The sequence below is a fragment of the Magnolia sinica genome, chromosome 3 (assembly GCF_029962835.1).
Source record: "Magnolia sinica isolate HGM2019 chromosome 3, MsV1, whole genome shotgun sequence".
NCBI classification, from domain to species: Eukaryota; Viridiplantae; Streptophyta; class Magnoliopsida; order Magnoliales; family Magnoliaceae; genus Magnolia; species Magnolia sinica.
The window spans coordinates 86,386,682-86,402,948 of record NC_080575.1 but is presented as its reverse complement, the minus strand read 5'-3'; the positions used below and the strand labels follow the sequence as shown (position 1 = coordinate 86,402,948).

Below are 16,267 nucleotides of genomic sequence, written 5' to 3'. Positions count from 1 at the left end.
TTGTTGCTATCGTGGAGGATCTAATGGGACATCATCGCAGTACTTTCCTTCCTGACAAACCATCTAATGGGACACCAGAATGGACGGTTCTGATTGAATATCATAGAGGATTAACTAAATGAATCTTCTGATTGCTGTTTACTAAAAAACACATGATTATTCACCTTATTCTGGTTTTTTGACAATCTAAGTGAATTGCAATAATCAGTTCAATGAAGATGAAGGGACCAAAATTATGTTTCTTGCCAATTTGGACTTGGGGCCCACCTGATGACTGGCCATGACTCGTACAACTGCAAGTAGAGGTCCATATGAGTTTCTTATTTAGAAAAGAAAAAGAGGTTCTCCTGAATGCATACTCAGCTACAAAATACAATCTTCAAAACATCCATTTTCTACCATATATTCAAAAATCTAGCCAACAAAAAAAACAGCAGCATATCTGCATTAAGCTGAACTGTGCTAACTCAGTAGAAAATGGAGAGAAACTGAAATTATTCAAACAAGCTACAAACCCAGTGATTTACATGGAATGAGATATACAACAATGGAGTGGAAGTATGGAAACTCTGATAATTGCTACCGTGGACACTCCAAACCATATCTCGCAAGAAGCCGAACCAGCTCCGCTCTTGACAGTGGCTGCATGCAAGATAGAAGTCGTTAGGAATCATTATCATTCTACAAAACTAATCCATCAACTTCGTATGGATTCTCGTTGGACAGGTGCAGGATGATTCAATGGAGGGAAGGGATTACACAAATTCAGGCCAGACGGGCCCAAATTGGACAAAAGCTGTCTAAAAGAGTGCTATAGCTACCGACAGTCATAACTTTGCAACTGGTTATCCGTTTCGTCCATAAAATATATTGTTGGAAAGCTATCAATGAGATCCATGCCTTTGGCCAATCACCCAAAGGTTCACTGGTCGTCCCTAAAAGGTTTCGTAAAATTCAATCATTTTAGGGGTCTAAGTAAAGTTTTAAGTCAAAACTTACTATTCTTTTTACAAGTATTGCTTTTTCTATTTTTAGGGTTTAACAAGTATAGTTATAGTCCAGAGTCTTTGTTTTAGTCATTTAAGGATTGTTTATGACTTTTTGGCAGGATTAAACATCTTTTTTTAATATATTTTTTTGTGATTTTTACTATTTCAAAAAAGTTTCCTATTTTGAGTAAAATTAGGGTCTAGGGTTTCTATTTCCTATACAAGCACATTAAATACGTTGTAAGCAGCACTTTCATCAATAATATCAATTTTATTCTCTCTTCTTTTCTTTTTCTTTTTTTTAATTATCTTTACATGTAGATTCAAGGGCTACACTTTGAAAAGAAGACGGTGAAAAGAAGACGGTGAGCTCTTCTCTCCCCATGCCCGGCTACATTAATTCTCAAGCAATGGCTTTGGAAACTGTACTCAAGTTTATAGTTGTGACCAGTGAAACCTATCTAAAAGTCATCCTTTGTGTGGACAAGATATGGATGTACGATGCGGGGCCCACTTTGTTGTTACCCCACGAAAATGGTTGAGCTGGTGGACCTAATCATGTTTTGTTGGTCCAACTAGTATTTGTGATTACCATTGAGCTGGTGGATCTAACCACAGTTTATCATGTTTTTTCAAATTCCTACAATACTTTCCCAGCAAATTCATCAAATAATATTATGGCAAGAATTTCAAAATCCCAACAGTTTTGATTTTATCATGAAACTATCACTTTTTTTATAAAATAAATATTTAAATGTTTAAATTAATTCAAGTTAACCATATTTTAAAATTTTGAAGTTATTTCTTAATTTATAATAAATATGTTTAATATTTAACTCTCTGCGAAATTTTCCCAATGATATCAAGAGAAAAACGACACTTCTGAAAATCTCCTGATACATTGCCAAGAACGATATTCGTCACTGTAAGCAGGAGTGCTTGATGGGTTAAGAGTTCTTCAGACCTCTATGCCTAGGAGATTATTGGTACCTATTCGTCTATTCCTACTCTAATCTAGCAAAGAGGTTTGCTCCAATATATTACAGTGAGTGGGGACTCTAGCCATCAGATTTGGGCCTTTTTCAATGACAAAAATGGATTAATTGGTTGGCTCCGCTTGGATTGGGGACCCCCAAAAAGTCACTCAGATCGAATATTTCCACCCATTGATTATACAAAGGTTATGTTGACTGTTCATGTCTAAAGCAAAAGAACTAAATTACCATGGGGTTGAAATAATCTAATTGAGATATTTTATTTGTTGTCTTTCCACCATACAAAGTGAGACTTGTCATGTAAATAGCTTCCCATCTGCTGTTGTTTAAGGAGAGTGGAGGGTTGTTTTTTGACAATAGACCAGTTGAGAATGCATGTATTGGCCAATCTTGGATTGACCAATATAAGGATCCAAAAGGGCCCTAACTGAAATATCACTAAAAATACCCTAGATTTACATAACAATGGTGATAAAAACTACAATAGCAATAGCTGCAACAATAATGCCATTGACAACACTGCCTAAGAACATGAAGCAAAATGGAATCATGCATGGAAATCTCAACCGTGATTAGATTATTAGATAATGCCTTGAATTTATAGGCCTTTTGCATGCAAGCAAAATACACAAGCTGTCTTGAATAAGCTATACAAGTCCCGCCATCTTGGACTAGTTGTTCCATTCCCTGTTTGTCAAACACCTCAAACCGTGAATAAAGATACTCTGACGTGTGAGAAGCTCAAGATGGTGACACATGTGGCATGTTTGGCATGTTTGAATTTGGTTGCCCATGTGATGCATGTGGATGGAACATTGAGTGGCACGTGCACCGAATCGAGAATAAATCCCACCATTTTAGTGATCCGTGTTTTCCTCAATTGCCCTGCATAAATGGGCTTGACAAACAACGTACAAGCTGTCTACCCAAGACAGCTTATGTGGAACACAACTTTGCTCCCGGAAATAACGTGAAGTCAAACCAGACAGTTTCTACCAACTTTCAGTTTTTAAATAGTTGTAGCAATAGCAGCAGCAGTAACAATAAAAAATACCTTGGTCTGAAACTCATCAGCTCCTGCTTGAAAGAACATATCTTTATCGGATTGTAAGCTATTTCCCGTCAACGCAACGATTGGTGTCTTCACTCCCAGCAACCGCAGCTGCCGTGTTGCCTATCACAAGAATATTTGAAAAAAAGGAAAAAGGTAAGAAACTGTAACTTTAGCATAGCTATATGAGCTGTAGCTAAGATACAAGTCATAGTACCACCATCACATATGTGGCACTTACCTCAAATACAAACCACCCAAATAGTGGGACCGACAGCAGCTAGATTGTAACAAAAAATTAGACTGAAAATATCATCTCAAAAGTCAATAGGTTGATGTCTAATGAACTGTGAAAGCGAAGTGTAGCAAGTAATCCAAACCGTATAAAACACTAACCATTAATCACAATTGTTTACTCAATCCAATTTTCAAGTATGTGACCGATCGGAAATGGGATGTTCTAAATAGGGCTGCTCACGAGTCGAGCTAGCTCAACTCGGCTCGAGTCAGCTCAGACTGACTTGGCTTGAATGGCCCACTCGGGCCGAGTCAAGCTAAGTTTTTGTAGCTCGAGTTGAGTTTGAGCCGAGTTCGACCATGGGGCATTTCAACTCAACTCAAAGCTCGAACTCGAGTTCGACCATGGATTTCTGATGTGTTCTGCTCTGTTTCTTTTTTAGTACTTGGATTTCTGCTGGTGGAAGAAGATCAAGAACAGATCGGTTCTTACAGGTTTCCTCATCCGATTCGAAGCTTTGTTTGGTTTTTTCATCGGGTTTTGCTTTGATTCTCCTAAGATTTTTGAATTTTTCATTAATGGAGGATCAAGAACAGAATCCATTACTCCCTCACCCAACAAGCTCGAGCTCGACTCGAGGTAAACTTGACTCGACTCGAACCACTAGCTCGACTCGAACTCGACTCGACAGCTTTGGCAAACAAGCCAAGCTTCAATGTTGAGCTCGAACTCGAGTACAGCATGGACAAGCCGAGCCGAGCTTGGCCCACCTCGACTCGACTCGGCTCGATGCCCACCTCTAGTTCTAAATCAAAACTGAGAATGTAAACCATATTCATTGGTTGCAATTGCATTCATTTCTGAACCTTAATTTCGGTCCAAATATAATGAAATGGCATCATATTTAATGAAATCGATGCACCCAAACAAAACCTTTCTGATAAGAGTACAACATCCCCTGCAAATTAATCAAGGTAAAAGACCAAAATGCCCTGGTAACTGCAAAAGGGCTCAGAGTACACCCCAAATGAATTGCAATATCACCGGGCCGCTGCTGGAGAACTTATTGGGCTAGACCTAGGGTTGAATCTGCCTCAAGATGCAAAATGCATACCCAACCAACTTAAAATTAGTGGGGCCCTATTGAACTCTGCAGCTCTCCCGCTGACCTGGGCTAGGCCAGGACTCAGGTGTCCAAAACCAACTGGGACAGGGCCGGTGATAGAGGAGTGCGACTCGATTGGAGACTGTAACCATTTCGATATGGTGACTCATCCTGGTTGATATAAACCACTACGACTCAGGCGGTGAAACCCAGTTGTATCAGGAAATATCTCAAACCATATCTCAAAAACTCTGGCTCGATATTCAGCCGGGTCAGGTCAACCTGAAGACTTGAATCAACTACTTAATATTTAAATACAGAAGTTGTTAGGTAAAGAATTAGATGTTTGGAACAGTTACATGTAAACAAATTTGATTTATTTTTAATAAATATGGTGCAAGGCCAAGTGGTAACGACACATGCATCTCACGATGAGGTTGTGCATCCGAATCTCATCTTGCTTATTACATGTTTTCTAGTTAAAAGCTCATCCTTCAGTGAGTGACTCAGTTCAAGTCACATCGAGTCAACTGAGCTTGCAAGCTGCAAGTTCCCGAGTGATTTGGCTCAAAATCTCACTGAGTTGAGTTGAATTGAGTCACCGAGTTTTGTCAGCTCAAACACCCAGCTGCAATATTGAATTGAAATGGCAAACACAACCTGTTTGGATGCAGTCCTTCAAAAGCATGTTTCTGGAAAAAAAAAGGTTTCAGCAGGCTTGCCAATCGACTCAGCAAAAACCAATCAGATTGGTTTTTGTCAAGCTAGGAAATGAGACGGGGTTTTTCAAAAGTGCAACCCAACCCCACACTGTTTGGTTCAAAAAGGCGCATTTAGGCCTCAAACAACCTTTCAGAGGATACATCCAAACGGGTTCCCTTCACATTGATCAAAATCGAGATGCTTCCCTGGATGACATGCACATCCTTTATATTTACTTAAATATCCAAGTTTCATAGCAGCTAAGCAGACCAAACAACACAAATCAAACCATAAGTAGTTATGCCAGAAGCATACACTCACCTCGTGGCCGTCCATCACTGGCATTTCCTTGTCCATGAGAACGAGGTCGTAATTCTTTCCTTGCTTGAAGTAATCAACGGCGATTTGCCCATTCTCTGCTTCCTCCAACAGCAAATTAAGGTCCTGGAATAATTTCCTCAACAATATCTGCACGTATTCGGACACCGTATTTTCATAACATAAAAGACGCTTATTTGGTAATTTCGGATTGTACATACGTATATACAAGCAAGCAATTTCACCCACAGCATAGTTTCCACAACTTCTGGTACTGTACAATCTTTCCCGCCAACATCCTACTTGTGCAGGTCCCACCATGAAGATCACCCGGCGAAAAAATCAGGTGGGGTTTCACTCATCAAGGGGGCCACACTGTTCATGTCAGCTGGCAATTGACAATGTGACTCAACATATAGGAGTGGCCCACCTACCAAATGGATCATTTCGATTAGAACGGTGTTCTTAGCGGGGCCAACTGATTTCATAAGCCATTGTTAGGTTGGGAAAAATGTTAGTACAGTATAAGATGTGTGCTCCTAGTTGCATTCATTCACTTGGACAATCCAATCAATTGATCTCAACTGGCTATTCATATGTGAATGGAACTTTCATGAGATTCACTCCGTCCATCAGATACACTGCCTCTTGTTTACCCTGGAATTCAAAAATCATGATGATCCAAAACTCAGGTAAGCTGCACCATAGATAAAGCTGGCATGGGGCATCCTCCATTAGTTTTTTTCTAAGGGCCCCCGGTGTTTAAATGCCATCCAAACCATTCATCTCATGTGCCTTATCAGGATGAAAGAATTGCCCAAAAATTCGACTCTTTCAAAACTCAAGCGACCAGTGGGCCATATTACATGAATTCAGAGGTTGCATGGGGTGGCACACCTGTGTTGAATTAGCTTGAGCTTTTTTACGATCAAGTCCAAAAAAGGGTGATGTACCTGATGGACGGGGTGGATTTCATGAACATTATGTCATTTCTCCCATCAGCAAGCATTTTTCTTTTACGATAATGAATAGCCCACCAACCTGACAGAATGTAGATTTGATTGAATTTACCCTATGGGTTCATGGGTCCAGGAAAAAACCCGACGGGTCTATTCTTGCCGCGGGACCAAGAACCATGTGAATTTGTAAATACATACAGCACACGTGTGAATGCCTACCGATAATCTGAACCGTCCAAATACTGCACCCCATAGCAGATGAAGCATAGCTCCAAAACCCACACTGATCAGACAATCGTAATCACGTCCATGGACCATTCCCTTTTGAACAGCCATCAAACAGACACGTCATCGTTGTCTGACCAGAATGATCGTCTGGCCATGTTCAATCCAAACTGACGAAAGGGCATTTCCGTAATTTCAACACAACCGTCCAAAAAATTTAAAAAAAAAAAACCTGCAAAACCTACCCGATTGATCTCCGTATCTTCGACAAGCAAGATCTTCCCGGCCGAGGAAGGCCCACCACCACCGGCCGAAAGGACAAAATCCCGGCCACCGGAATCCATAACAACCTCGCCGGAATCCTCCTGCGGCACCGTAGACAACAATCTGGAGAGCCAGAAACCCCGATTTAAAGAGGTGGTGGCCATTAAATCGGGATTCTTTTCCGGCAATGGAATTCCTGAAGAGAGGAAAAGGAACTGCAACCGTCAGTTTCCGAAAGAGGAGAGGAGCGATGCCGACAAGATTCCCGTAAACATTGCTGGCCCTCACCGTAAAAAAGCTTATCTACCGAGGGTAAAATCGACATAAATTCCTGGATGGGAAGGAAACATGATGCTTCGCGCCGGATGTCGGTCAGGTCCGCTTGAATTGTGGGGCCCACCGTGCCACTCAGCAAGCCTCCTGTAGATAAATTTTCGCTTCAGTACCTTAGAAATCGCGTGGGTCCCACTAAAGGCATGTGGGGACACTCAGAAGGTAAAATGCTGGACGCGGTGGGACCCACAGTGATGTATGCCTTATATCCACGCCGTTCATCCGTTTCGTGAGATCATTTTAGATAATGGGTTCAAAAAATGGAGAAGATCCAAATCTCAAGTGGACCACACCACGGGAAACAGTGTGTGATTGATCTCCCACCATTAAAAACTTCCTGGGAGTCACAGGAATGTTTATTTGCCATCCAACTTGATCCAAAACTTTTGTAGCCGCTGAGAAGTTTTTACTGGTCAATTACCAATGTTCCCTGTGGTGTGGCCTACCTGAGATTTCGATCAGCCGTATTCATATACTGAAATGATTCGATGAAACGGATGGACGGCGTGGATATAAGGTAAATACATCAAGGTAGGCCCAGAATCAAGGGATCCACCGAAGAAGCCGAGTCCGTAAAAGGTGGGACAGGGAGCATCTACAGCAGGGATGTTGTCGCCAGCTGCTGCTGCATCCAAGCTCCGTGGGCCCCAGCCCTCTTAAAATGATATCCAGTCCGTCCACTAGGCGTGCCGCATGATGTTACACCGTTGGGATCAAAATTCAGCTCGATCCACAGCTGAGGAGGGCCACGCCTAAGGGAACCGTGGGGATGGGATTATACACCGTCCAAGTTTTCCAAATTTGAGTAGGCACATGGTAAAGTTTACACGCCATCCAAGCCGTTCATCAGGTGCGCATCACCAGGATGAAGATGAATAAAAAATCATCCAGATCAACTCAGGTGGGCCATACCGCATGAATTTAGAGGGTTTTAGGCCTAATTTTTATGTGTTTACCTGAGCTACGAACCTAGCTGATTTTTTTGGATGTATGGTCAAAAATAATCATCAGGTGGACCAGATGAACGGAGTAGATGTGACCCATAAAACACGGTGGGACCCACAGGCTCGGGTGATGTATTCCGGTCCATTAAATTCTTGTTAATATACTCGGGGGCACGCCATGGACATGTGTTGGGCCCAACGTAAATGTATGTGATTTATCCACGCCGTCCATCTGTTTTTCCAGCTCATTTTATGGGTTAAACCCAAAATTGAAGCATATCCAAATCTCAAGTGGACCACACTACAGGAAAGCTGGGAATAATGATTTCCACCGTTGACACCTTCCCAGGCCTCAAAATGATGTTTATTTGTAATCCAACCAATTCATAAGATCACTCAGACATGTATGAAGGGAAAAAACAAATATCAGCTTGATACAAAACTTCTGTAGTCCCCAAGAGTTTTTCAAAGGCAGACGTTCAATGCAAACTCTTTGTTGTGGTGTGGTCCACTTGAGCTTTGGATATGTCTCATTTTTGGACTTAAGCCCTAAAATTATCTGATAAAATGGATGGACAGAGTGGATAAAATACATACATCACTGGACCCCACAGAGTTTACTCAGTATGCTTAGGTTACTGGGTTACTCAGTACTCAAGTCCACTCCGCTTCCGGTCAGGTGAACCTTACGTGGGACCCATCGTTGGTGGCCAACAGAAGATTTCATCCAGTGATGCATGATGAATCATTCAGATGAGACATTAAAACAGGCCGATTTTTACATTGCAGTCATCCACACAAATGGGCCCCCCAGATAACAACGGGCCCACGCATCATCCATCACAGCGGCAGAGTATCAAAGTTCTTCTCCTTCCAAAATAGACCACATCATTTTTCCCACAAAAACTTTTAAAAAGGTTTAGTAAACAAAAGGAGAGAACTTGATATGTTTTGTCACTTTCGTAACTCCTTTTTCCATGGGTGGCAAACATGAAAGAGATCTCAACCGATCATTCCCACGGATTCGGTAATCCAACCCCTGAATTGGAAGAAAAGATAAGGCATAATAAGAAGTTGGTCAAAACAACTTCGAAATGGAGTCCTTATAACCATTCATTTCATTTCCTTCTAAAATTAACGGTCAGGATTGTCTGATTTGAGTCATCTTTGGGGTATCACCAATCCAAAGTGGAGCCCACCATACAATCGGTTCAGATCTCGTAGATATTTGTGATATGAGACAAAATAATCACTTAAAACTATCAAAGGGTGGTAGGGGCATTACATTGTCTAATGAAAAGTCACAACCGTTTAACTGTCCAATGCTGTGGAATGGAGAAAAATGACATTTTGGTAAAAAATGATTTTTGGAAAATTCGATTCTTAGAGATACATTGTGCTGAGGATGGAAGTAGTAAAAATAACGAGTTCGGGAAAATGAAATAAATACGCATTAGGTGAAAAGTTACCTAAAAAAATTAATTGGGGATGAGTTTTGTCATTGCACTGGCACACATTCAAGTGGGGCCCACCAGATGAACCGCCGCGATCTCTCAAACCCTTGTGCGATGAGGTGGGCATGACCATTTGTAGGGGAAATCTTCGATGGGCTGGGGCCCACCTCCAAATGGTCCATGATGTGACCGTTACTATGGTGGGTCCCACCATGGATGGACAAAACCCAATTGTATTGGTGTCCAAGTACTAGTGTGTGGACCCACAAAAGGCCTGGGCCCAGTTACTTGTTTTATTGGAATGGGCTCGGCCTTGAATCAGCTCCTCAGATTCATGGACCGACACGTTCTTGTGCTAAGCCCGCTAATCTGTTGAATCTGGACCGTTGCTTCTATTTTCGAAGGCCTCAAATTGAATGAGACGAGATTTCTGGCACAAAGTCAATATGCAATGAACCCAAACAGCCAACCGATCAACGGAACATGGCCCAACTTGTACACCTTCGTGATGCAGGGTCTTGATCAACCAACTCATTCACCGAGAAAAAGATCGGTGAGCCCAAAACATATCAATGGTTTGGATCTTTTGAATTATGGACACTTCCTGTACCATACAATCTTCCAGCCATCTTGGGCTTTAGTTTTTTGAAAAATCAGACTCTAAGAGCAAACTTCACTAGTTAACCCGTACAAGAAATGACAGTCCATACAGAACTTGGTTTACATGATAGGATAGGTATCCCACCACGTGTATAAAGGCGACTTTTGGCCCTCTCCGTATAAGCTCGAAAGGTGAGAACCAGGAACCAGGATCCTCTGCTTGCAACAAACAGGCAACTCCTGTTTTCCTATATTGTGGTTGGGCCACATTATCACAGGCTACACTGTATTTAATGCAGCAGTGCTGACAACATCAGTGACGGTGTGGACATGTTTTGGATACAAGTGAGAGAGAATTGACAAGAAGGCGTCAAGGTGAGTCAAGGGTCTTGGCATGTTCGTGTTGTACCATATCCATGACCTGATTGTGTCATCATCAAATCTACCCTGGAGGAAGTTATCAAGGACAGGTGGCAAGGTGGCAAGTTTAGAAGAAAGTCTGCTAACAGCTATGTAGTACTCAAACGGGAAGCATACAATAGAAAAACAAGTACGGCTAAAATAGTTATCGCGGCCGTCAAAATGTGGGAAGCATCCAAATCGTCACATAGAGGCTATAAATAGTGAAGGAATTCAGAAGAAAAATTGTCTTTATCAACCTAATTGAACTAAATATATTTTTCAATTATCTATCATTTACATTCCTCAGTGTAACCACTCCATATTTCTGCAAGTTAATTACATTCCTTAAGTGTAATCGTATAATCTTTTACTTTTTGCTTGTTGTTTACATTTCATAGTATAATCTGCAGTGTTAATCAAGTAGCTGGTACTTTTAGCTGTAATTTAAGTTTATGCTCATAAGTTGGATTCAGTTATCTATAAGTGTTTCGTAGTTGCTCTTCATGACAGACTATAAGAATTCGAATTCATTTCTTGATGATCTTTTATTTGTACAGAAAAGTCTTTTCATACTGAAGTCAAAGTTATGACACATCTTTAGAGAATGAAGACTACTCTATGAATATCACCTAATCTTATTTAGGTATCAAGCCAGTGGCTAAATAGGCGGCCGATCTCATTAGATCTTAGTCATATATTGTGTATCTACTTATCTCAGTGCTTGGGGTCATATTTGTTAAGTTTGGATTGAGTTGCAAATTTAATTCTAGCATGCCCCCACACTAATCACATGACCAAATTTGAAAAAACAACCATAATACATTGCATTGTGTGCTCAGCATAAGGCAAGGTATGTAGCCTATTTCTTTTTTTAGTTGGTGGTTTTCTGGTTGATATCACCGCGTACGTATGTGTTTCACCATCCTAGTTTATGAAATCATGAACGTTGATTCAATGCCAGAAAAGTTAACAACCATTAAAATTTATCATTTCTCGACTGTTCCAGTTTATGTGCGGTCCACCATAGATTTATAAATGGCCACAAAATAACCACAATTGTATGATAACCACCATACAAGTACGAGCCGCAAAATTGACGGTGTGAATAAAACTGGAATTTCTGGTCCATTTCGAAGACCCTAATATTAATATCAAAATGGACGGTCGATAATTGAGAGTAATCCATTGGTATAGCCCTTTTTTTTTTTTTTTTTTTGCCCCAAACGCCCAGATATAGAACATAAAAAAATTGTCCAATCGGAAGTTAGGATTATCTGGCTAGTGTGGTATTTTGTATTTTGTAGGCGCCCGCAGCACGCCAGGGCCAAACAAATGAACGGTGAGGATTTCATATATGCCGAGATTGTCAGTTTGTGCATGTGGACCCGATGGTTCAGTAATCCAGACCGTTAAGTCATGATGGTTCAGTAACCAAGCCCCCAAACTGAAGCCCTGATGGGAAATCCACTCCACAAGTACTCTGCCGCTCTATAGGTTAAATCTGGACCGTTGGTTCATTTATATTCCTAATCTTCTATAAATTAGGTCACAAATCAAAAGATTTTAGGGTGTTCGTATTAAGGAGATCTTCAATTAATGGCCCATTCAAATTGGGTTCCAGGAAATCAATGGTCTAGATCATAAACCAAGGACCGTTATTATTCCATATATTAATTTTTAAAAAATCGAATATAAAAATAGAAAATATTACCTCCTCTGCTATGAGAAAAGAAAGTCATGAGATGTTCTGCTCCAATCTTCCAATCCGATCCTTTTCTCCAAACGCTCGCCATCTTTCCCCAAACTCTCTCCAAAACCGCCCTACCCCAAAACCACCCAACCAAAACCAAAACCACCCAAACAAAACTAGAAACCACCTCCCCACGAAAAGAAGACAGCAGGGAAACCACCAAAAGCTCAGATCTCAGAAAACTCTTCCCATCTTCCTTCATCACACCACCCAAATCCAAAAAAAAAAAACAAAACAAAAAAATCTCTATCTACTGGAATCTAAGACTCCCCAGAAAAACATATTCATAGAGAGAAAGAATGCTGTGATTTGTTTGTTTTTGTTGTTGGATCGTTTTTGTCATGGCGTTTGCTTCAAGACATGGACATCAAATCCCAGGCAAATCAAATCCTAGATCTTCTGATATGAAAAGAGAGATAGAGACAGAGAGAGGGGGCAGTCTCATTTCTTTTGGGACTTATTGCCTACTCCGACGACCTATGACACTTCATACGCATGCATTCAGAATTTCTACACGTGGTTTAAAATATCTTAAATTAAACCGTCTAAAATCTTCTATTTACTTCCTCTAAGTCAATTTCCCAAAATTGTATTATTCGAACAATCCCAACCTTGGTTTAGTCGACCCATGTTTGTTAAAATCTGACCGTTCGAAATTATTTCTTTTTAACTGTCCTATTACTAGTTTTTTTTTTTTTTTGGCTCATCGTTCTTTTAAATGCGGCCCACCGTTTAAACAGTTTTATTTGAGTTATTTGTATTATAAATAAGTGCCTGCCTATCATCCATTACGCTCCGCCAGAGTATCAAAATTTCCCGTTACTTTCGGGGAATAACTTGGTTAATTTGGGAGAGTATGAATATTCGTACGCATGCATGCAACTTATTTAGATTTGTAATAAATGTATCTCCATCAAGGCCGTTAAAATCGCGTGATGTTTTCTCATTGAGTTATGTTTCAAAATCTAAAATGAACGGATGAAATTAATGTCTATCTGAAGATTGAAAGCTTTGCATAAAAAAAATTTTAATTGTCTTTGGTCGGAGGCTTTTATCGTTAAATGATTATTATTTTGTACTGTACCAAATCTAAGTTGGGATTCACTATTTTGACGGTTGGATTTGAGGGGACAACGTTCCACGTGTACTGTGAGGGAGAATACGTATGATGATTGCTGTCTGTCAGAGTATCGATGTTCTTCTCTTTCTTTTGAAAAATAAAGAGAGAGAAAAGAAATAAAGACGGCTCTATCCTTTTGAGTTTAGCTGAGCTGAGTACAGATGCTTCGCTTGGCTGGGCCAAGACTTTCATTGATCGCCCCGATCACGCTACTCGGGCGAAAGTGACACCTTGGCACACGTGTGTTAGATCAAGGCCGTTCATTAGCTAGTCGCTGCTGGGTTTGTGCTTGACAAAGGTAAGTCGGGTCCACACGTCTGATGTCGTGAACTGAAAAAAATGAACGCTCAGAACCAAGTTTGATCAACCGTCCATTCTCAGCATACAAATGCGGCCTCAAGGATGAGTACGCCAGCAATTGGACGGTCCAGATTGAAATGCATGTGCCCAAGTCCATTTGGATGGTAGGGACTAGTGATATGCGGCCAATGTACCTCGGCGTCGGACTGACGGAACGAGACGGACCAGACGGTGGAAAAGGAAGAAGTGATACCGTAGAGCCATCTCTCCCGGACACGTGGTAGAGCAATCTAAAAATGAGGTCCGTCCATTTTCTGGGCCACCATGGATGGCTAGTGTATCAAAATATATTTTTTATTAGAGAATCTACTCATCTAATCTACGGCCACTAATGTGACGGTGCAAAACGAAAGCATAAAAAAGTAACGGAAAGGATAGCTTCATTGGTTTTTAGTTTAAAACAAAAGCCATCCATCCTGTGCCAGCACGTGAGTGGAACCGATCTATATATCACCATCCCACGTGTCCTATGGAGCGAGGGGAGCAGATGTAAATGGATTGGCTACTCCCCCAGTGGTCGGTGCTCTTTAGGCCTAACCATGACGTATGTCTCACATCCAATCTGTTGATTAGGTCCTACGGACCGAGACGAAGGGAAAAACTAAAGATGAGCTTGATCCAAAAATTTTATCGCCCCAAAAAGTTTTTAATGGTTGACGTTCAATCAACACTGCTTCCTGTAATGTGGTCCACTTGAGATTGAGATATACCTCATTTTTTGGATTCGAACCATAAAATTATCTAGAAAAATAGATAGACAGTATGGATGAAACAAATACATCATGGTGGGGCCCACAGAGCACTGACCAATAGCCATTGGCCAGTGGCAGGGGAGTGGCTAATCCGTTCCCGAAGCGGATTAGGCGTGACCTGGTAAGCACCTTAGAGGGCGTTTCGCGCGTGGTATTATATGGGACTAGGTGGGATGGAATTGCATTTGGTCCGTGCCAATTCTACTCAATGTTTGAGAAGAATGGAAAAACTTGAAATTAGATTAGATGGATTTGCGTTGTGTCCTGCCAATTCCACTCTATGTTAGTAAGTTGTATAGGTCTCACCATGATATGTGGGTTATATTCACACTGTCCACCCATTTTTCAAGATCATTTTAGAGCATGGGCCAAAAAATCAGGTAGATCTAAAGCTCAAATGGACCCCACCATAGAAAGTAGCGGGGATTGAATACCTACAATTGAAAACTTCTTTGGGGCCATATAAGTTTTGGATCTACCTCATTTTTAGGCCCATGCCATAAAATGAGGTTACAAAACTGATAAACGATTTTGATATAACACGTGTTATTCTCAATAGTTTCAAATGATAGTGGGTATATCCATTCAATGTACCACTGTATTACAAACATAGCACGGAATTAAGCTTATCCCATGATAAGGGGACAATCCCTCCCGCATGTAAAGATTACATTTTTTGAATCCCATCCCACCTAATCCTTCCCAGCGCATGGTATTAGATGAGCTTAGGTGGGATGGAATTGCATCTGGTCCCATGCCAATTCCACTCCACGTATGGGAAGAATGGAAAAGCTTGGAAGTAGATTAGATGGAATTGCATTGGGTCCATGCCAATTTTACTCAATGTTAGCAAGTTGTGTAGGTCCTACTATGATGTGTGGGCTATATCCACACCGTCCACTCATTTTTCGAGATCATTTTAAAGCATGTACCAAAAAATCAGGTAGATCTAAAGCTCAAGTGAACCCCACCATTAAAATAGGGTTATAAAACAAATGAACGGTTTATATATAACACCTGTGTGTTATTCTCAATAGTTTTAAATAATGATGAGTATATCCATTCAATGTACCACTGTATTACAAACAAAGCATGGAATTAAACTTATCCCACGCTAACAGGGAACAATCCCTGCCATGGGTAATAATTATGTTTTTTGAATACCATCTCACATAATCCTTCCCAATGCCATGCCCCAAACACCCCCTTAATCCCTTCCTACATTTTAATGATGTGTTGTATATCCATAATGTTTCTTAGTTTTTCTAGGCCAATTTTATATGTTTTCCCAAAAAATAACTTAATCCAAATTCCGGCAGACCACACCATAGGAAACAATGGTGACTGAATGCCCACCACTAAAAACTTCGTAAGGCTTACAATAATGCCCACTGTATTGTTTCATTTCCATTCAACCCGTTGATAAGATCAACAAGAATTGGACGAAGGAAACGTATAAATATTAGATTATTAGAACTTTTGTGTCCCACGTAAATCTTTTAATGTTCATTCACCTTTGTTGGAATACTGTGGTCCGCCTGAGATTTGGATATAATTGATTTTTGGTAACACTTTGTAAAATGAGGTAGGAAAACGGATGGACGGCACATGGATAAATAAATATATCATCAAGGTAGGCCGCACACGGTGTTATCCGGGAGGACAGATGGCTCTACCCTACTACAGTTCTTCCCGCGGTAGCGTAT

General features: G+C 40.8%; 1 protein-coding gene across 3 annotated transcripts; it reads right to left on the bottom strand.

Moving 5' to 3' along the window:
- Positions 1-300: 300 nt before the first annotated feature.
- LOC131240126 (probable histidine kinase 2) lies at positions 301-12,726 on the bottom strand. Of its 3 annotated transcripts, none has more exons than XM_058238187.1 (6): positions 12,291-12,726; positions 7,135-7,263; positions 6,828-7,042; positions 5,402-5,548; positions 3,039-3,158; positions 301-642 (listed from the first exon to the last, which is right to left on the bottom strand). In XM_058238187.1, exons 1-6 carry the CDS (start codon positions 12,529-12,531, stop codon positions 580-582), a joined length of 915 nt encoding a protein of 304 aa, XP_058094170.1. In that variant the 5' UTR covers positions 12,532-12,726; the 3' UTR covers positions 301-579. The 3 variants fall into 3 exon arrangements, with proteins under 3 accessions (XP_058094170.1, XP_058094169.1, XP_058094171.1); XM_058238186.1 differs by having other exon boundaries at positions 7,135-7,266; positions 12,291-12,725; XM_058238188.1 differs by lacking the exon at positions 7,135-7,263 and having other exon boundaries at positions 12,291-12,725.
- Positions 12,727-16,267: the final 3,541 nt, after the last annotated feature.

Bases quoted from the DNA above. Each gene is read 5' to 3' on its own strand.
- LOC131240126 (XM_058238186.1), bottom strand. From the start codon at position 12,531: ATGAAGGAAGATGGGAAGAGTTTTCTGAGATCTGAGCTTTTGGTGGTT. The intron at 7,267-12,290 runs GTAATATTTTCT...ATTTATCTACAG, and splicing joins CTTTTCTCATAGCAGAGGAG to GAGGCTTGCTGAGTGGCACG. The intron at 7,043-7,134 runs GTGAGGGCCAGC...TCCTCTCTTCAG, and splicing joins GGTAGATAAGCTTTTTTACG to GAATTCCATTGCCGGAAAAG.